This window comes from Syngnathus typhle, linkage group LG21, assembly GCF_033458585.1.
Source record: "Syngnathus typhle isolate RoL2023-S1 ecotype Sweden linkage group LG21, RoL_Styp_1.0, whole genome shotgun sequence".
Taxonomy (NCBI): domain Eukaryota; kingdom Metazoa; phylum Chordata; class Actinopteri; order Syngnathiformes; family Syngnathidae; genus Syngnathus; species Syngnathus typhle.
In genome coordinates this window covers 9,013,499-9,032,218 of record NC_083758.1, presented here as the reverse complement: position 1 = coordinate 9,032,218, position 18,720 = coordinate 9,013,499, and the positions used below count along the sequence as shown (strand labels likewise).

Here is an 18,720-nt window from a genome sequence, read left to right as displayed (position 1 = left end):
GTCTTTAATGTCCCCTTTTTTGAAATTTGGGCACTTGTTTTATTCTTGCACTCAAGTGAATTCCCCCGCTGTGGGAGGAATAAAGTTCTATCACTCAATCAATCCGTTACGAAATAGGAGCTAGTTTTCGAACACTCAAGAATGACGTTGGGTTGACATACAGGCCGTCCGTCCGCCCGTCTCGGCCGTAGTCAAACAAAGCTGCATTTTGCTCAGACTGAAAGCAGCACTCACAAAATTAGAACCACTTTGTAAAGCTCACGCGCACTACACAAATACAAGGCCGCCGACCGGAGGGGCAAAAAATAGAGACGCGCAACGTTCCAAACCAGAACAACAATTTATTTGGATCGTGCCAGAGGCGTTCAGAAGAAGGTGTTTGGTCTCTTGGTGGTGAAGCGCGGTTTGTGCTGGCGGCGCAGGACCCGGTGGGGCAGAGGGAACTTGATCTTGGAGTTCTGCAGGAACAAAGGCGCACAGCGGCAGACGACAATGAACAAACGGAACCGGCCCTTTTTCCCATAAAGCAGAGCGGCCCCACATGGCCACAGACAGAGAGTGAGAGAGAAAATGGGCCGAGACTCACGTGGAACTGCTTGATGGCAGGCCTGCGGCACTTGTTTGCTGCGATCACCTGGACCTTCATGATCTGGATAGAGTGGGCGCGGGCGCGGTGCCGGGCGCCCATGTCGCGGTCTGCCGGGGGAGAAACGGCAAATTAGGGAGGCGCCAAAGTCGACGAGGCCGCGAGGGGGGTTCGCGACTCACAGCACTGGGTGACGGCTCCAGAGGTGGTGAGGTCTCGGTACTCGCGGTACATGTTGTGCGTGCCGCTGCGCGAGTCGTAACGCAGCCAGATGCCAAAGTTCTTCACCTTCAGGGGCGTCTTCTCGTGGACCTGCGCACGGCAAAGGCGACGACGAGCCCACCGTTAAATGGAACTACAGCTGACTTGGACATACAAGGCGACCAGCGCCACGGGCGCCACATACCAGTCCGCAGTAGACGGTCTCGCCGGACGCCTTCTTCATCTTTCTCAGTTGGGACACAAAGTACCAGAAGCGAGACTTGGCCACCACGTGGTTGGGGGCGAAGATGCGCATGCGGTACAGCGGGGGGGTCGGGTTCTTGGGCGACGGCAGCAGACGCCCGATCACCTTGTACTCTCGCAGCTGCTCCCCCAAAATGGAATACAACAGAATGCCGTCAGCAAAGTCGTACAAGGGGTACGCGCCGAAATCGGCATCGGGCGAATGGCGTGTGAGGCCTTGGTTTCACTTTCAGCGGCACAAAAGCGGCCGGGAAAGGCGACAAGGCAAATGTTGCTGTGCGCAGGCCACGCTAGGTCACACCACTGACACGCGTGTGACCTTTGGGTTTGGCTGCAGACATGGCCCAAACAATCATCACATGTATTCACTACACCTTAAGACATTATTAGCGTTAGTCAAGACGCAAATGGACAAAGTAGTCCCGGTGCCGCAACTGAACTTTTGTGGGTTGTTTAATAGCTTCTTTAGAGCTGGATGACTGACAAGTGCGCAATAAAGAAGAGGGGGGGGGGGGGGGGGGAAGGATAGCTTGAATGGGTCAAGGCCAATTCAAGTCGGCTCGAGCGTTCTCTACAATTTCAAAGCAGCGTTCACTGGCACTTTTGCCGGCGCAATAACAATCTCGCCAAGTATTACCGGCTTCTCTGGAAGCGCCAGTTTGCAAGACATTTTCGACAAGGCCAAATCTGGCCACTGAAACAAACCAGGCGAGATGAACGAACGCACGTTAGCTGTTAGCATTGAGCAGCCCCCGTAGCATTGCGTTCGCTCGGAGCTCCATTCGGGCTCACTTGTTGGCACAAAATCTCGAGTCCAAATGAGTACATTTCAGCTGTGGGAGTAAAAGCGAGCCGCGATTTGCCCACGACGGCCGACCGGCCGGCCGGCCGGCGAGCTGTACGCACGACGTGGCCTTCGCCGTCCACATGGTTCGGCCGACCGACGCCATGTTGCGAGCGAACACCACCGCAGTGGTAAAAGCGGAAAAGGGCTCCCTTGCAATTAACTTTCAAGTCAGGCGAGCGGACGAATAGGACGCGCGTTGGCTTCCACAACATCATCGACGCGCGGGGATGGCGTGTGGCGGAGCGCTGAGAAGAAAAGGAGCAATTTCACGTACAGTGCCGGACGCCTTCATGGTGTCTCGCTCAGGGGCGCAGGAAAAGAGGAAGTGACGTCGCCACCCTGCGCTACTACACGACGGAGGAAGGCGGGACTTCCGCTAGAAAGACTCCGTGGAAACGTCAATCAAAACAGAGCGCTCGAGCGACGAGATGATGGCATGGCAGATAAAGAGACACGTTACGACATTCCGACCTCGCAAAGGGACTGATCCGAGATTGGAGCCGGAAACCTCGGCACTAACTGCAAGGTTGAGGCGAACACCACCGTGCTTGTGGTTGCAGTAGCCAAAGGTGTCCACAAGAGAGCAGCAATCACTAAGTATTAGCGGCACTTGGTGCTTTAGAACCTTCCTTAAAACGTGCAGGAGCAATAATGACTGAAAATAATGGAGCGGGTTGAATCACATGATTGATTCATATGAATCAATTGCAAGCGCTTGATCAATAATGTGAACGATTGAAGGTTTCTCGAGTTGTTGCTGCCGCCTCTGCCAACGTGCAGGGCAAGGAATACAAATAGCTGGAGACCATTATTGATCCGTATTATTATTATACAAGTATTATTTTACTTGTTAATCACTTCACTGGTTCTTATACCTCAAACAAAATATTTTAGGTTGCATGACCTGACATGTTTCGGCTTGTACTTCCGCCTTCATCAGAGGGAACACGTTCGCGAGGCGGTTACTGTGCATATTTACAAGCTGCCCCTAGAATGTCTTGAAGACGACAACGAAACGCCTGCCAGCGTCACTCAGGTGTCAGCATACCTGCTTTAGTGTGCGACGGCGGTTAAAAAACTATTCCAGCCGAAAGATTTGGAGTCTTCTTAGCACTCGCCCGAAAACGGATTAACTCGAAATTATCCCCCCCCCCGCTACAATCAAGTGTTGAATTGATTTATTGCACAGATAAAAATATTAAATACATTTATTCGATTGAATAGTTTATTGTAATTCCATTTTAAACCGATTATTTGAACAATGAGAATGACTGTTATAAAAATAAAGCTTAAAAATGTCACGTATTCATTTTCAAACATTTTTTTCATTCATCACAAATAACCGGTGAACGTCATTCATGTAAATGATCAATATAATCATTTTATATGCACCTTTAAACGTTTTTCTAAGTTGTTATAAAATAAACTATGGGGTCGTTTGTGGATTTTGGAGTTTTAATTATAGCCTTCCATTCATTGGTGGATGGACCCATTGAGAATACATTACATTAAAAAACATTTGACATGTATTTGTATAATGAAATCAGCAAATGTATCACATTTCGATGATCTCCAAACAATTTTTAGAATCTCTTCACCTTTAAAAAATACTTTTTTTTCCCCCTCTCAATGGATTTATGCAAAATCAAATCCAAAAGTCCATTGGATCATTTTTGCCCGTTTTTTGGCGAGCAATCGGCCAAAGTCATCCCAAATAAGAGGATTGCGAAGGAGAGCGACGTTGTTTTGGAAAGTGCGCCTGCCGAGCTGAAACGCGTGGCGCCTCGAGCCGGCGACAACGCCGCGCGCGCGCGTCCCAAAAGCCGCGCCTCTCTCACACGTCCGTCCCCATCTTGGCGGAATCCACGCAGTTGGCGGTCCGCAGGTTGGCATCGCGCAAGTTGTCGATGCTGTTGTCGGCCTCGGCGCGCCGGGACTGGGCGAGCGGCGAGGAGGTGTCGTCGGGGTCGGCCGCCGAGGGGCTGACCTGGAGCAGCTGCGCCTGCTCCTCGCCGTCCGTCTCGCGGTGGTAGAAGTAGTTGAAGTTGGAGACGATGACGGGCACGGGCAGCGCGATGGTCAGCACGCCGGCGATGGCGCAGAGCGAGCCCACGATCTTGCCGCCGATGGTGACGGGGTACATGTCGCCGTAGCCCACCGTGGTCATGGACACCACAGCCCACCAGAAGGCGTCGGGGATGCTGGTGAAGTAGGACTCCTTCTCCTCGGCCTCGGCGAAGTAGACGGCGCTGGAGAAGAGGATGACGCCGATGAAGAGGAAGAAGATGAGCAGGCCCAGCTCGCGCATGCTGGCCTTGAGCGTCTGGCCCAGGATCTGCAGACCCTTGGAGTGGCGCGACAGCTTGAAGATGCGGAAGACGCGCACCAGGCGGATGACGCGCAGGATGGCCAGCGACGTGGCCTGCTCGCCGCCGCCCGACTCGTCGGCCGTCTCCGTCCCCAGCGTGATGAAGTAGGGGATGATGGACACCACGTCGATGGAGTTCATCATGTTGCGGAAGAAGGCCGTCTTGCTGGGGCAGGCGAAGAAGCGCACCAGGAGCTCAAAGGAGAACCAGATGATGCACAGCGTCTCCACCATGAAGAAGGGGTCGGCCGCCAGGACGTCGCCGCCCGCGCCGTGATGCCGGGCCGTGGCGTTAGCCGGCGCTGTCGCCGCCGCCGCTCGCCGCCGCTCGCCCGCGTCCTCCTTCAGCTCGGGCAGCGTCTCCAGGCAGAAGATGACGATGGAGATGAGGATGACCATGACGGACACGATGGCGATGCCTCGCGCCGGGCCCGAGCTCTCCGGGTGCTCAAAGAGCAGCCAGATCTGCCGCTGGAACTCCTTGTCCGGCAAGGGGCGCTCCTCTTCGCGGATGAAGCCCTCGTCCTCGCGAAACTTCTCCATGGCCTCGGCGCCCAGTTGGTAAAACTTGATCTCCTCCGAGAACATGTCCAGCGGCACGTTGACGGGGCGCCTCAGCCGGCCGCCCGACTGGTAGTAGTAGAGGATGGCGTCGAAGCTGGGCCGGTTGCGGTCGAAGAAGTACTCGTTGCGCAGCGGGTCGAAGTAGCGCATCCTCTTCTCGGGGTTCCCCAGCAGCGTGTCCGGGAAGTGCGCCAACGTCTTGAGCTGCGTCTCGAAGCGAAGCCCCGACACATTGATGACCACGCGCTCGCAGCACTCGTGCCCATCGCACGCCTCGTCCTGCCCGTGACCCGCTAGGGTGGCGCTCTCGTCCGCGTTGTCGCCCGACGCCACCGTCATCCTGGGCGGCGCGGGCGGGCCGGGGGGCGGGGCGAGGCAGGGGGGCGCCGGTCGGGAAACGCAGGGAGGTCCGACCGGCGGGCTCCTACTGAGCCTCCATCGTCACCGTCCTCGTCATCTCGGGCGCGTCACGGGCGGCAGATCTGCTGGATGCGCTCGGTTCCGGGCGGCATGAAATATTCATGGCGCTGCGTCGCGCGGGTGTCGCTTTCCCGCCGACGCCGCCCGACGACGGGGCCGCGAGCCGCCGGCCTGCCGGCGCCCGCACTGCGGCATCGGCGCCTCCTCCTCGTCGCGGGCGGGAGCGGCGCGAGTGCGGCGAGGAGGAAAAGACGGCCGAGGAGAAAGGAAGGAAGGAAGGAAGGAAGGAAGAAAGAAAGGAGGCGCTCTTTCAGCGCAAGCTGGTTGTAGGCTTGCTCGGCTGAAGCATACTGTGCTTCTGAGGACGACCAGGAGGACGACGGCAAGGAGGGAGGGAGGGAGGGATGGAGGGAGGATGGCGGGGGGGATGGGGGGTGGGGGCTCGACGCAATGCAGACATGCTTTTGGCGCTATGGAGAGAAAGAGAGAGAGGGAGGCAGAAAAAGGGGGAGACATTGCTATAAATAGAGCAAGAGAGAGAGACCAAAACGGGCAGACAGACAGCGAGGGATCCAAACAGGTAGAGGGAGGACAGAAGGACGGATAGAGGAAAACAAAGCCACAGGGGGGGCGTAAAGAGGACAGAGAGAGACAGAGAGAGAGAAAGAGACAGAGAGAGAGTGAGAGAGAGGAGTGACAGCGCCAGAGTGACAACACACCAAAACAAGCCAAAAAGAAAAGAGAAAGTCATCTTGGGGGAGGGGGGGGAGTGAGTGTGCATAAGAGACAGAAGGACAGAGAAAAAGAGAGGGAGAGAAAGAAAACCATGGAGAGAAAGTGAGAATTGCGTCCTTCCCACTTGAGGAAAGCTTGCCTCTGTCGCCATGGCAACGGCAGCCCCCCATCCCATCCCCTCCTTTCCCTTCCAGAGGAGCGTTTCCACGTTGGCTGCGCGCGCCTGAGCGGGTTCACGCCAGGCCCGGCCGGTTCTTCGCCTAACGTCAAACGCACCTGTGCAAAAAACCAACCAACCATCCATCCATCCATCCATCCATCCATCCATCCATCCATCCATCCATCCATCCATCCATCCATCCATCAAGTGATCCATTCCAAAAGCAGAGTCAAAAAGTCATTGGCCTGATTGATGTTTGTATTTGCACCAAGAAAGAGCGACTGGCCATCGCAGAGTCCATTTGAGGGGCCGGGCTCTGCGTCGGCCAAAAGAACTGGGCCGGCCGCGTTGCGTGCAAAATGTCACCTCTTTCCCACACGGCGTTGCAGCTGTGCCCCCCCCCCATTCATAAAGGCACAGGGTGCTTATGTAAGCCATCCATCCATCCCCTCATTAGTCACCACTATTTTTAGCACGTGGCCAATTTGTCCTTCAAAAGCGCACGTGAGCTATTCTTGGCAGCATGTCATCTTGGGGGTGAGCAAGCGTACTAAGCTTTGGCTTCCAGGCTAGGCTAGGCTAGGCTAGGCAGCTTGCAAAGTGCTCTATCTGAGCAGGGCAGCGTGCGGAAAGTGAGGTGTCCGGTTCTCACATGAAATATTCACGTGCCGCTTCTCGTCTTGCCTCTCTGCGCGGCATCGCCCGCCGCCGCTCTTCATTTGCGTAGCTCCGCCCCCTCCCGGCAAAAAAACTACGGCGCCGCCTGCCGGCCGTCCGTCCGAGGCGCTCCTCGCCTCCTCACGCGAGCGTGTTGCCACGGCGACTCGCGCGCTGCCAAGGGAAGCGGAGATGCCCAAAGTCAGACGGACACAAACAAGTGGACAGCGAGCGGTCACAACAACACGGCGGCGGTGCGCCCAAGCTCGGTCGCCCAGGCTGGCTCGCTCACCCCTTCTTTTGACTGGCTTTGGCCTTTCCTCCTCAAATGTTTGGAGCCCGGCTCAAAGGCCTTGTTTACATTTGACGCCGGAGCTCTGTAACTTGGTGCTCGTCGCTGAAATGCAGCAAATGTTCACGTCGGCTTCCTGGCACTATGAGCGTGAGCGTGCCATCTTCCCGAGGGTCGCGACGCACCGAAAGGGGAGGGTCGTCTTGTGAGGCGCAGGGCACCGATTGGCTCTCGCAGGCGTCCTGCGCTCCCATTTTCTACTTGAGCGCTCATCCAGCACACACGCAGCACGCCGCGCGCGCTAAGCGAAGCGGCGACGCGCTGGGGCAGGCAGCCACGCAGGCAGGCAGGCGGCCACGCAGGCACCCAGGCAGCCACGCAGGCAGGCAGGCAGGCGCCTCTCCTTCTCCTTTCTCTGCTCACAATTTGCAAAAAGAGGGAGGGGCGTCCAGAAACGGAGAAAGCAGAAGCTGTCACCTTCAGAGCGAGCGTGCGTGCGGGATTGATGGACGCATTTAGCTGCCTTTTGGCACTAAATCTGTTTTTTAATCTGTGACAGGAAGTGAACACTTGAAGTCAAGAGAGGGGGCGGGGCGCGCGCAGGCGCAGGCGCCGGCACGCGCCGGCACGCGCAGGCGCCGGCACGCGCCGCTGCCGGCACGCGCCGCTGCCGGCACGCGCCGCTGCCGGCACGCGCCGCTGCCGGCACGCGCCGCTGAGTGCTGGCCCTCAGGTGACTGGCGTGACGGCAAGCACCTGTGATTACCTGTTGCCATGGTGAGCGTCTCCATCCCAGTTTGCATCCAGAGAAACTGGACGGGCACATGTGATCAAACACAAATATGAGGCTTGTTGAAAAATGGCCACGTTGAGACAGATATGAGTACTCACCCACCCGTAGCAGGAGATGGCCATCACGCTCTGCTCATTCTCAATCTGGTACGTTGGCAATGCATGAGGTGAGGAGGGGAAAAGAGGGGGAAAAAAAAAAAAAAAATGAATGCTTCTCTCCACCCAAACAGAAGTTTGCATTGAATTCAACTGCAATAACAAGAGTTTGGGATCATTTGAGTCAGCCGTGACCAAATATGCTTGGTCACGTGCCATGCCATTCACACAAAGACGGATGGACGAACACAAGGCGAGTCAAATCAAAATCAACTTTCATCATTTGAGTGTGTGATTTTGACTGGACCTGAAGTCAGCGCCTGTCAACTTGAATTAAAGCAATCTTGTGTCCGGCTGCCCTCCGGCACACACACACACGCACACAGGCGCATACATCTCGTGTGCGCAGAAAAATGCTGCACTCGCAAGGTTATTTGTAAAAAGGTCCTAATGCTCGCCTCTTTTGTGTGGATGCTTTTGCCTGTGGGCCGCCTACTACTCATGTTGTTATTGTGGAGCGTGTGCGCGTGTGTGTGTGTGGGGGGGGCTTAATCCAAGGCAGGGATGGTGATCATGATCAGGCTTCTGCATGAGATAAGGAAAAAGGATAAATATAGCATTCATGCTTTGTTTTCTTAATCCCACCGCAAGGCAAAGAAATAACCTTTTAAATAGGTCACTCGCTACGGGCGGGCGTGTGCGCAACTTTGGAGAACATTTGAGGTTGGTCGGCGCACTTAAAGGGCCAGCGAGCGGGCAAAATCTCGCAAGCCGAGACGCCGATTGCGGCTCGCGTCGCCGCAAGTCGGCTGCCGAGCCAAGAGTGGTGATGCGCGCGCATGTCGTCTTACATAAGATGACGCCGACATCAACGGCCCCATTTGCATGAGAGCCCCCCCCCCCTCACACGACAGTGACGTGAAGATGGTTTATAAAAAAAAAAAGGACGAGAATAAAGAGAGGCAAGAGAGCCAAAGAGTGAAGCGCGCACAAACGGCGGGTCAGTGGAGGCGGGGGCGGGGGGTGTCGCTTGCTCGCTCGCTCGCTCGCTGGCTGGCTGGCTGGCAAGCTAGGGGGCGGAGAGACGGCGCTCCTCTGGCATTGTCGCTCTACTCCTGCCAGGAGCTTCATCTCCAGCACGTCCTCTTCCTCCTCCCGGATGCCGGCCAGCTCCGTCAACAAGTGCGTGTGAGGCTCCATCCGGGCGGGCGGGCGTTCAGGTGGGCGGCGTGGCGCGACCATGGAGGTGGCTCTGGTGAGCCTGCAGGAGAACGGCGGCGCCAACAACGGAGAGCAGCAGCAACTCCACTCGGCGCTCATGGACGACTTGGGCAAGGAGGTGAACGCTCCCCGTCAGCAGCAGCAGCAGCGGGAGCGGGAGCAGCAGCAGCGGGAGCAAGCTCCCCCCACGCAGGCTCCCGCCTGGAGGATCAACGACATGAACAGCACGCTGAGCTGCAGCGAGAACGCCATGGACGCGCTGATGCGCGCCGACCACAGCCCGCACGTGTTTGACGACGAGCTCCTGGACCTGGACGCCGACAGCAACGAGCGTGTGCTCATCAACATCGCCGGGCTGCGCTACGAGACGCAGCTGGGCACCCTTAACCAGTTCCCCGACACGCTGCTGGGCGACCCGGCCAAGCGGATCAAATACTTTGACCCGCTGCGCAACGAGTACTTCTTCGACCGCAACCGGCCCAGCTTCGACGGCATCCTCTACTTCTACCAGTCGGGCGGCAAGATCCGCCGGCCCGTCAACGTGTCCATCGACGTGTTTGCCGACGAGATCCGCTTCTACCAGTTGGGCGAGGAGGCCATGGAGCGCTTCCGAGAGGACGAGGGCTTCATCAAGGAGGAGGAGAAGCCGCTGCCGCGGAACGAGTTCCAGAAGCAGGTGGGTGCTCGCCGAGGTTGCGTCCGTCTCTCGTCTCGTCGTAAGGCAGAGGCGAGCGTTTGCCGACGCTCCCGTGCGGCGAGCGTAGTCCCGAGTGAGCGGCGCTCCATCCAATGGTGACGCCATTTTCCAACGCCGTCCCTCTACTCGCGCGCGCGCGCGGATTCAACATCCGTTCGGCTCGGCTCGGGCCAGCTACGAGCGTCCAGTTTAAAAAGGTCCGGCGTTTTGCGGGCAGGTGTGGCTGATCTTCGAGTACCCGGAGAGCTCGAGCCCGGCGCGCGGCATCGCCATCGTGTCGGTGCTGGTCATCACCATCTCCATCATCACCTTCTGCCTGGAGACGCTGCCCGAGTTCCGGGACGAGCGCGAGCTGGGCGGGCGCCCCGACAACGGCACGGCGGCCCGGCGGCCCTCGCTGACCTTCAGCGACCCCTTCTTCATCATCGAGACCACCTGCGTCATCTGGTTCACCTTTGAGCTCTTTGTGCGCTTCTTCGCCTGCCCCAGCAAGTCCGAGTTCTCCAAGACGGTGATGAACATCATCGACATCATGTCCATCATGCCCTACTTCATCACGCTGGGCACCGAGCTGGCCGAGCAGGGTCAGGAGCCCCCCAACGGCCAGCAGGCCATGTCGCTGGCCATCCTGCGCGTCATCCGGCTGGTGCGCGTCTTCCGCATCTTCAAGCTGTCGCGCCACTCCAAGGGCCTGCAGATCCTGGGCCAGACGCTCAAGGCCAGCATGCGCGAGCTGGGCCTGCTCATCTTCTTCCTCTTCATCGGCGTCATCCTCTTCTCCAGCGCCGTCTTCTTCGCCGAGGCCGACGAGCCCGAGTCGCACTTCTCCAGCATCCCCGACGCCTTCTGGTGGGCTGTGGTCACCATGACCACGGTGGGCTACGGCGACATGCGCCCCGTCACCGTGGGCGGCAAGATCGTGGGCTCGCTCTGCGCCATCGCCGGCGTGCTGACCATCGCGCTGCCTGTGCCCGTCATCGTCTCCAACTTCAACTACTTCTACCACCGCGAGACCGACCAGGACCAGTCGTCGCTCAAGGATGAGCCCGAGGCCAAGGCGGCGGCAGCAGCGCCGCCGGCTGAGAGCAAAGACTCGCCCGTCAAGGGCAAGGCGGTCGAGGCCAACAGCGGCTTGGACCTGAAAAGCTCTCTGTACGCCTTCTGCCTGGACACACGGGAAACCGACTTGTAGGCGGGCGCCCAGCGTGCGCGTCGACCCCATCTCAGGTGGATACGCCGTCTGGAGACGGGACCCGTACCAGGTCAGTGCGTGGCCATTGTCCAACTTTGGGATCCCTCTTCCGGCTCCTCCGCCCGACGGCGGCGCAGCGGCATCTGGACGCGGCCGAGCGGAACGGGACGTGCGCCTCGGCCCCCGTTACTTTCATGTCAATTGGCGGCTAATTGCGGCGTTGCCGCGGCAACCGCGCTCACCGCCGCGCATTTCACACTCCTGAACGCACACAAACGTGGCAGATGGAGACACGCTCGGCCAATGGATGGTCACGTGCTCGGCGACACGCAGTAGTCGTGGCGCCTTCCTCATCTCCCGCTTTTACATGATGAAGCGCGGCGGCGTTGGCGCAGGGCTCGCTTGCCGTGTCCCTGAACGCCTCGTCTCGCCTCGCGTGGTGCCGTGCGGCGTGAGGAGATTAGAAAACTTAAAAATATCTGCTGAAAGCTGATGAACGGCCGTCTCGTTTGGCTGCTGACACTCAAACTGCTTGCTTGCTTGCTTGCTTTTAATCCCTCACTCCATTTCCATAATCTCCGCCACGCGGGCGCGCATGCACGCTTGCGCACACCCATTCATAGAAATTTACGGCACGCACACAAATTGTGCACACAAGGCTGTCACTGCCGGCCGGCCGGCCGACACCCCCCGCACAACACGCAGGTCTCGGCATGGTGTGCAACCTCGCGGTCCACTTTTTTGGCGTCTCGTCAGGGTTAGGGAAAAGCCGGGGCCCACGCCACCAAGAGGAAGTTACATAAGACGCCGCCCGCCACGGTCCTCAGCTGCAACCTCGCTGCGGCCGGGGGAAGGAAAATGGAGGACGCTCGATGATGTCATCGTGGCGTGACATCAAGGCTCGATGACATCATCCAACCTCAGGGAGGCATTGCGGATGGCAACGTGGCCGACAACGACCCTCTTATGTAAGCTAACGCTTTAGCCTGGCGGCTAGCTTTGATGCGTCACCGCTCACGCGCACGCATGGACACACACACGCGCGCACACGCGCGCGCCGTGCCGATGGCCCCGGCCCGGGCAAAATGCGGGACCCGCATCTACCGAGGCGTCCTCCTGCGACGTGACTTTTGGCCCCGCCCGTTTTCATGTTTGCGCTCAAATTCGGAGAACGTGCTTTGGATTTGACGAGTGCGAGCTTGTGGCGCCCTTTGAGACTCACCTCAAAACTAATTGAACTTGACACAAACACACGCACATGGCGAGCGAGCACTCAAAGACGCAAATAAGCACATCGATCCACGCAAAGAAGCACGCTCTCGCGTACACACGGGGAAGAAGTTCCGTCAAGGGTTCTGTATAATTAGCGGGCGTCACGTGGGCCGCCGGCGCCCCGTGGCGATGAGGCCGAGCGCTCACGCGCAAACTCGGAAAAGGTCCGCGCCGCTTTGTGCCCTCCTTTTACGCTGCCGTGATCCTTTTCTTCCGCCCGCCTTTTAACGCGCACGCGGCCGGCCCACCTCGGCGACACCCCCGCCGGCGCACGACCACAACGCAGATGGCCCAAGCGCCAAAGTGCAAACAGTGACGGCGGAGTGACAATCGGCGGCGCTCGGAAAACATTCCCGGAAACGTCGTTTGGGACAAAAAAAAAGAAACACGGGCCTCGACGAGCTCGTCGACTTTTCAGGAAGCGGCGGCGTGAAAGCCGAGCGGGGAAAGCGTCGGCCGGGTCAGCCTGGATTTGTCCCGGCAGGCCTTGCATATGCTGCGCTGGATTAAAGTGATCCCAAGTTAATGCCCGGCAGCGCGCAATCATTCATAACGAGCGTGGCGGCGGCGCCCGACGCACGCCGCCATCTGCCGCTACGCCGCGGATTAACTTCCAGGAAGAAGGGGCGGGGGAGGGGCGCAATCCAGGCGTCCGGCCGTAGACGCCGACCCGACCCAGTGCTTGTCGTTTGCGGACGTCACGCCTATGTTTGACGTACGTGTGCTTGTGCCTTCCTGCAGAGCAGATGACCTCTCAACCCTCGCCTGTTGTACGCCCCGCTCCCCCACCCCTTGCGATCCACCCACCTCCCGACCTGCGTGCCTTTGACACCGTCGGCGGACGGACGGCCGACGAGGAGCAGCCCGTCGCGGCAAACAAAGATCACGCGCTTGTTGGAAAAGCCATATGCGGTGGGACGCCGCGAGGCATTTGCACGCACCTGACGTGATTCGGGACCCCGCCCGCGAGGCATCTGCACGCACCTGATGTGTTTCAGGACCCTGCCGGCCGCCTCGGGATTCTGCGGGAGGCCTCCGCCGCTCGCATCCACCGCCGTCCGCTGCTGCAGAAAGAGAAATCGGCTTCAACGAGCAGTCGACTCTCACCGGAAAAGTCTCACCGAAGCTCGGCAGGAAGGCAGAACGTTTTGAGGCCGCTGCTCGTTTTGGCGGCCGGCGAGACTTTTCGCAACCAAAGTGCTTCCGACTTGGGCCCGAAGCAAACAATAGCCAAGGCCACAAAGGCCAAGGAAAGGTGCGCGCTCCATGTCGTCTTTGGCCGCCGACCGCCGTGCATGTTGTCCGTGCGAGACGCAACACGCATGTTAGCGTCCCGTCCAATCCGCTCCGCTGTGGTCCCTTTAATTAACGACTCCTTCCACTTAACAACGCTGCCAAACGGGTGTGACAAAGCCAAAAGTTTTTGTGTGCGCGCGTCGTGTTTGTTCAATTGTTGCCGATCAATGGATTAAAATCACTGCCAACTCTGCTCGTCTGCGCATTTTCTCTCGCTCGGCGCCAAAAACCGAGTAGAGTCGCCCGTGGCGTAGGAAGCGTCGGCGAAGAAGAAATGACACCAAACACGGTACTGGAATCGTCGTCGTCTGAATTGCGTTTGGATGAGTCTTGAGTTGCTTGGATTCATGTTTTCTGCTGGAAAAAAGGCTCATACTTAGCAGGAAAAGGGGCGCTTCGAGTGGCATTGTGCGCAATTCGACACGTCGGCGCCGGCCCGCTCCTCCCGACCCTACCGTTGCGCTCTTAACGTATTGCATTGAATCCATACCATTCCATTGTGGTCGAGCCAAGCCTATTCTACTGTCTATTCTCCGCTCATCACTTTCCACGAGAGTGGTTTGTTTCCATCCATCCATCCATCCATCACTCCCTCCCACTCTATCCATCCATCCATCCATAGGCGAGGTGGAACTAAGCGGCGAGCCATTCAAACTCCAACTCCCAGCATGCTGCGCAATGTCGTCCATCTTGGAAGGTAGCGGTGAGGAAAGATTGATGCGGTAAGCTTATTTTTCCTTTTTTTTCTCTCTTAAAAATCCTTTCAATTCGCCCGCCTAATTCCGTTTCTGTCGTCGGGTTCATCGACTGAACATTGAAGTCGCGGAGGGAGGCTCCATCGCGCCGGTGACCTTTCTTTCTTTCTCCCGCCACGAGTCGTCCCTCCTCAGCCTTTTGTTGTTGTCGTTCTACTTACAGCCAGTCGAGCGTCATGTGCCCAAATTGCAAGACTGGCAAACGGCAGACTGGTGAACTTTTGAGTAGACTGCACCCAGAAGCGGCCCGACCCGACCTTGCGAATACTCCGAAAGGCTTTGGAAAGCCAGCCAGCCAGGCAGCCAGCCAGCCAGCCGCGAGAGTTACTTTAGCTACTTCGAGCCAGGCGGCTAACGCTCCTTCGGGAGACTGTGGCAGCCCATGCGACGTCAGCTGCGAGTGTTTCAAAGACTGCCGCGAGCTCCACCGCACCCCAAATGAAAAGGCCAGTGGCGCTACCGGCTCGCCGGCACTCACCGGCGCAGGAAGGTAATGACGTTAGCCTTCGTAGCTAAGGCTAACCGTTTGCGACAGTGCCGCACGTCGAGCCGGCTTGCCGTTACGTCATCCGCAGAGTCGCGCGGCGCCAATTATGAAGATTTGGGCCAATGACATTGCAAACGGCACATTGGCTCACCTCCAAGCTCGCTCCCTCGCTCGCTCTTGTGCAGCTTTCCTGTTTCCTGCGTGCCCATCGCCAACTGCTGACCTCACTCGACACAGTCCTCCCTCGTGTTAGGACACAAAGACACGCCCACCTCGTCACCTGACCGATCATAAGCGCGCCCCAGTTTGTAAACACTTTGCAGAAATCTTGCCATCAAAATAAGTCAATCGGGAAACCTGCCTTAAGCGCCAGCTGGCCAAAGGGGAAATCATTGGATTGATATTGAATTGGCAGTTGCAGCAGCCATTCATCGGCCGCCCTAACGGCAATTATTTAAAACTAGTGGCCAAATTTGGGGGGTTTGTGGCAGGTGACACGGCGGCCATGTTTGGGGCTAACCGGAAGAAGTTCACGGAGGCGGGAGCGGAGGGCGAGTACGACGAGCCGGGCGGCCTCTACTACGGCCAGCCGTCCGTCTTCCCGCAGCGCGCCGACAAAGACGGAAGCGGCGCCGTGGATGACCTCGCCGACGCCGGCGGACGTCAGCGAGACGCCTTTGTCTTTCGGACCACGGCGGCCCCGTCCTGCGCCTCGGGACAGCTGTCGCAGCTGGGAGCCAGTCTCTACGGCCCTCAGAGTAAGACCCCGCGACCCGTCATCCCTCCGACCGCTCGCCAGCAAGATGCATCGGCGTCTCGCATGAAGCAGACACGCTCGCTCGCAGGCGAAGGCCCGAGCCCGGATTGGAACCCGGCTCTCAAGTCAGGTGCTGATTCTTCTTCTTCTCGTTGCGTTCAGGTGCGCTCGGCTTCCCCGCGCGCGGCCTCAACAGCGGGGCGCCGCCGAGTCGAAGCGGACTCGCTCAGTCGGCCGCCGCCCACACGCCTTCCTCGCCCGGCAGGTACGCCGTCAACAGAGGTCAGCGAATACGCCAAAGTGTTTTCCGAGTAACCAAAAGTGGCCTCACGGCAGGGGGATTCCGCCCAAGAACGGCCGCGCCGTCCTCAACCACAACCACCAGGTGGGGGGAGAACGGGGGGGCGGGGGGCGGAGTCCGGGCGGCCCCTCGCCCAGCATCATTGGAATGCCCAAACAGTCGCGGCAAGCCTTCACCATCAGCAGGTACTGTCCGACTCGGGGCCCCCGGGCCGGGACTCGGCGCTCGTGTGACCTGCATGCGTGCTCGCTTGCTTGTGCCAGCATGTCAGGTTTCGGCGCGAGCAGGACTCCCGGATTCAACGTCTTCAACGGCACAGGTAAACAAACCCGCACACAACGGCGGTTCGGTCACCATCGCCACCTTTCATCGTTCCCTTTCCTTCCTGACCTGCGTGGCGTTGGCAGATGGCAGCGAAAACGTGACGGGCCTGGACCCGTCCGACTTCCCGGCGCTGGCCGACCGCGGTCGGCGAGACGGCGGCGCCAACCCCGCGCCGCTGCTCAACCCGCTGGCCGGGCGGGCGCCTTACGGTGAGCGACACGCCGAGCCAGCGAGTGCCCACCGCTTTTGTCAGGCTCACCCCGGCCGTGACCCCTCCCCGCAGTCGGCATGGTAACTAAGCCGTCTGGCGAGCAGTCGCAAGACTTCTCCATCCACAACGAGGATTTCCCAGCACTACCGGGCCCAAACTACCAGACCAAAGACCCCGGCGACGACGGCAAAACGGTGACGCGCGCGCGCGCTCGCTGCAAAGCCGCCGGCGAATTGCTGTGGGCTGACTCTCGTCTCGGCCGCTCAGAACCTCGGCTCTTCAGGTAAGCCCGCCTCCAACACAGACGCTCCAAAGTTTCCGGGTGACAAAAGTTGTGTGTCGGCGAGCAGCGACAACCAGCACAAGAAAGGAATACAGGTGCTGCCCGACGGTGAGACACGCGGGCGCGCCCGAGCTGACAAAGCCGGCCGGGCGCACGCGCAGCCTCACGCCGCTCGCTTGCAGGACGCGTGAGCAACATCCCGCTCGGCATGGTAACGGACCAATTCGGCATGATCGGCCTGCTGACGTTCATCCGGGCGGCCGAGACCGAGCCCGGCACGGTGCACCTGGCTCTCGGATCCGACCTCACCACGCTAGGCCTCAACCTCAACTCGCCCGAGTACGCCGCCGTTGCCCCCATATCGCCCCCCCCCCCCACCACCAATCACAACATCTTGTCCTGCCGCCCTGCAGGAACCTCTACCCCAAGTTTGCGTCTCCGTGGGCGTCGGCGCCGTGCCGGCCGCAGGACATCGGTGAGTTTGGCGGCGCGGAACAACTGGCCAGAGTGGGTTAACCGGATGCTTTCCTCCTCGCCGGGCAGATTTTCACGTACCGTCGGAATACTTGACCAACGTCCACATACGGGACAAGGTACGGCCATGTGCGCGTGCGTGCGTGCGTGCGTGCGCGCCTGCAGGTGCTGACATTGTGCTGCCGTCCAGCTGGCCGCCATCAAGTTGTCCCGCTACGGTGAGGACCTCCTCTTTTACCTTTACTACATGAACGGCGGCGACCTGCTGCAGCTGCTGTCCGCCGTGGAGCTGTGAGAGCCGCACGCACGCACTCACTCGCGCACTCGCTCATGCGCACCCGGCGCATCACAACATGTGTGGGCACGCTAGCTTCAACAGGGACTGGCGCTACCACAAGGAGGAGCGGGTGTGGATCACGCGGGCACCCGGCATGGAGCCGTCGCTCAAGACAAACGCCTACGAGAGGGGCACGTACTACTTCTTTGACTGCCTCAACTGGAGGAAGGTTGCCAAGGTGTCACGCAAACACACACACACACACACACACAGCCGCACATGCTAACCCTAACCCTCCCAATCAGGAGTTCCACCTGGAGTACGACAAACTGGAAGAGCGACCTCACGTTCCCTCCACCTTCAACTACAACCCCGCCCAGCAGGCCTTCTGATTGGCCGGCCGGCCGGCCGCTCGCCCGGCCGCCAGCCCCACCCTCGACCGACGGTCCAAGAAACCTACATTTGCGTTTTCCTCACCTGATTTTTTTGATTGCCTTCTCCCCTGAAGTGAGGCTTAGGGTGAGGCCAGGACAGGAAGTGGACTTTGTAGCATCCTTTCACACTAAAAGAGAAAAAAAAAAGGCAACATGATGCCATGGCACACATGTCCACAGAAACCCCGCTGAGCATCGAGTCCAAAGCCAGTTGAAACTGTACACTTTGTGTTCTCGCTTGTTCAGTCGGGCTCAGAACATGGCCCGGGAAACTGCTTGGCGGTCAGCAACGCTCCCGAGCGGGCAAAGCCACGGCTGTTACGCTCGTCCGCGTTTGTCCCCACCCTGACGCCATTTTGCATGTTGAGGCATCGAATGCGTGTTACTAAATGTTGACGAGTAATCAGTAAGTCTACTTGGTGGACAAACGGCGTTGGAAATGGAGTGAAGGCACAAAGGGATTGGCATCAGCACACTTGTCCTTTTTGGAGGACGCATCCGCATTCCTCAAACCGCCACCGGGGGGCGCCCGCCGCATCCGGTTGCCAGGGAGACAGCCCGCTTGTTTTGTTTCCCCACCTGATTTGACCTGGACTCAATATGGCAGCTAGTGTTTGCAGAGTAACAAATAGTTGTGTTCTCTGTTTTTCTTAGCCACAAATAAATATTCTGATAATGAAACTTGCGATCGTCATCTGTCAACATGTCATTTAGCGGCCTAGCGTGACGTCACTACCGCCGGAGGAGCGTGTCATGT

The 18,720-nt window shown here is 58.6% G+C and overlaps 4 protein-coding genes and 1 non-coding gene across 13 annotated transcripts; 2 read left to right on the top strand and 3 right to left on the bottom strand.

Annotated features, from left to right (window-relative positions):
- Nucleotides 1–321: 321 nt before the first annotated feature.
- rpl18a (ribosomal protein L18a) lies at nt 322–2,327 on the bottom strand. Its single transcript, XM_061268959.1, has 5 exons — nt 2,173–2,327; nt 993–1,172; nt 769–898; nt 587–696; nt 322–458 (listed from the first exon to the last, which is right to left on the bottom strand). Exons 1-5 carry the CDS (start codon nt 2,188–2,190, stop codon nt 366–368), a joined length of 531 nt encoding a protein of 176 aa, XP_061124943.1. The 5' UTR covers nt 2,191–2,327; the 3' UTR covers nt 322–365.
- LOC133146024 (small nucleolar RNA SNORA68) lies at nt 1,257–1,389 on the bottom strand. Its single transcript, XR_009711259.1, has one exon. It is a non-coding gene; the product is annotated as a small nucleolar RNA SNORA68 (small nucleolar RNA).
- Nucleotides 2,328–3,122: 795 nt separating the features above from the next.
- On the bottom strand, nt 3,123–5,659 carry kcna1b (potassium voltage-gated channel, shaker-related subfamily, member 1b). Its single transcript, XM_061268955.1, has one exon. The coding sequence runs from the start codon at nt 5,167–5,169 to the stop codon at nt 3,733–3,735; it is 1,437 nt and encodes a 478-aa protein (XP_061124939.1). The 5' UTR covers nt 5,170–5,659; the 3' UTR covers nt 3,123–3,732.
- A 3,365-nt stretch (nt 5,660–9,024) lies between these two features.
- Nucleotides 9,025–11,092, top strand: LOC133145431 (potassium voltage-gated channel subfamily A member 5). Its single transcript, XM_061268954.1, has 2 exons — nt 9,025–9,879; nt 10,118–11,092. Exons 1-2 carry the CDS (start codon nt 9,223–9,225, stop codon nt 11,090–11,092), a joined length of 1,632 nt encoding a protein of 543 aa, XP_061124938.1. The 5' UTR covers nt 9,025–9,222.
- Nucleotides 11,093–14,271: 3,179 nt separating this feature from the next.
- LOC133145430 (CCR4-NOT transcription complex subunit 2-like) lies at nt 14,272–18,644 on the top strand. Of its 9 annotated transcripts, none has more exons than XM_061268948.1 (14): nt 14,272–14,382; nt 15,394–15,660; nt 15,822–15,924; nt 15,996–16,145; nt 16,224–16,279; nt 16,368–16,493; nt 16,568–16,778; nt 16,846–16,886; nt 16,961–17,117; nt 17,192–17,253; nt 17,322–17,371; nt 17,443–17,470; nt 17,623–17,767; nt 17,835–18,644. In XM_061268948.1, the coding sequence occupies exons 2-14, from the start codon at nt 15,408–15,410 to the stop codon at nt 18,118–18,120; spliced, it is 1,668 nt and encodes a 555-aa protein (XP_061124932.1). In that variant the 5' UTR covers nt 14,272–14,382; nt 15,394–15,407; the 3' UTR covers nt 18,121–18,644. The 9 variants fall into 9 exon arrangements, 8 of the variants coding, with proteins under 8 accessions (XP_061124932.1, XP_061124933.1, XP_061124931.1 ...); XM_061268949.1 differs by lacking the exons at nt 14,272–14,382; nt 16,846–16,886 and adding an exon at nt 14,772–14,905 and having other exon boundaries at nt 16,568–16,689; nt 16,763–16,778; XM_061268947.1 differs by lacking the exon at nt 14,272–14,382 and adding an exon at nt 14,772–14,905 and having other exon boundaries at nt 16,568–16,689; nt 16,763–16,886.
- The last annotated feature ends 76 nt before the right edge of the window (nt 18,645–18,720 follow it).

Bases quoted from the DNA above. Each gene is read 5' to 3' on its own strand.
- rpl18a (XM_061268959.1), bottom strand. The intron at 899-992 runs GTATGTGGCGCC...TGCCGTGCGCAG, and splicing joins AGACCGTCTACTGCGGACTG to GTCCACGAGAAGACGCCCCT. The intron at 697-768 runs GTGAGTCGCGAA...CTCCCCCGGCAG, and splicing joins TGGAGCCGTCACCCAGTGCT to ACCGCGACATGGGCGCCCGG.
- kcna1b (XM_061268955.1), bottom strand. From the start codon at position 5,169: ATGACGGTGGCGTCGGGCGACAACGCGGACGAGAGCGCCACCCTAGCG.
- LOC133145431 (XM_061268954.1), top strand. From the start codon at position 9,223: ATGGAGGTGGCTCTGGTGAGCCTGCAGGAGAACGGCGGCGCCAACAAC. The intron at 9,880-10,117 runs GTGGGTGCTCGC...TTTTGCGGGCAG, and splicing joins GGAACGAGTTCCAGAAGCAG to GTGTGGCTGATCTTCGAGTA.
- LOC133145430 (XM_061268946.1), top strand. From the start codon at position 14,854: ATGAAAAGGCCAGTGGCGCTACCGGCTCGCCGGCACTCACCGGCGCAG. The intron at 16,494-16,567 runs GTGAGCGACACG...CCCTCCCCGCAG, and splicing joins GGCCGGGCGGGCGCCTTACG to TCGGCATGGTAACTAAGCCG. The intron at 17,372-17,442 runs GTACGGCCATGT...GCTGCCGTCCAG, and splicing joins ACGTCCACATACGGGACAAG to CTGGCCGCCATCAAGTTGTC.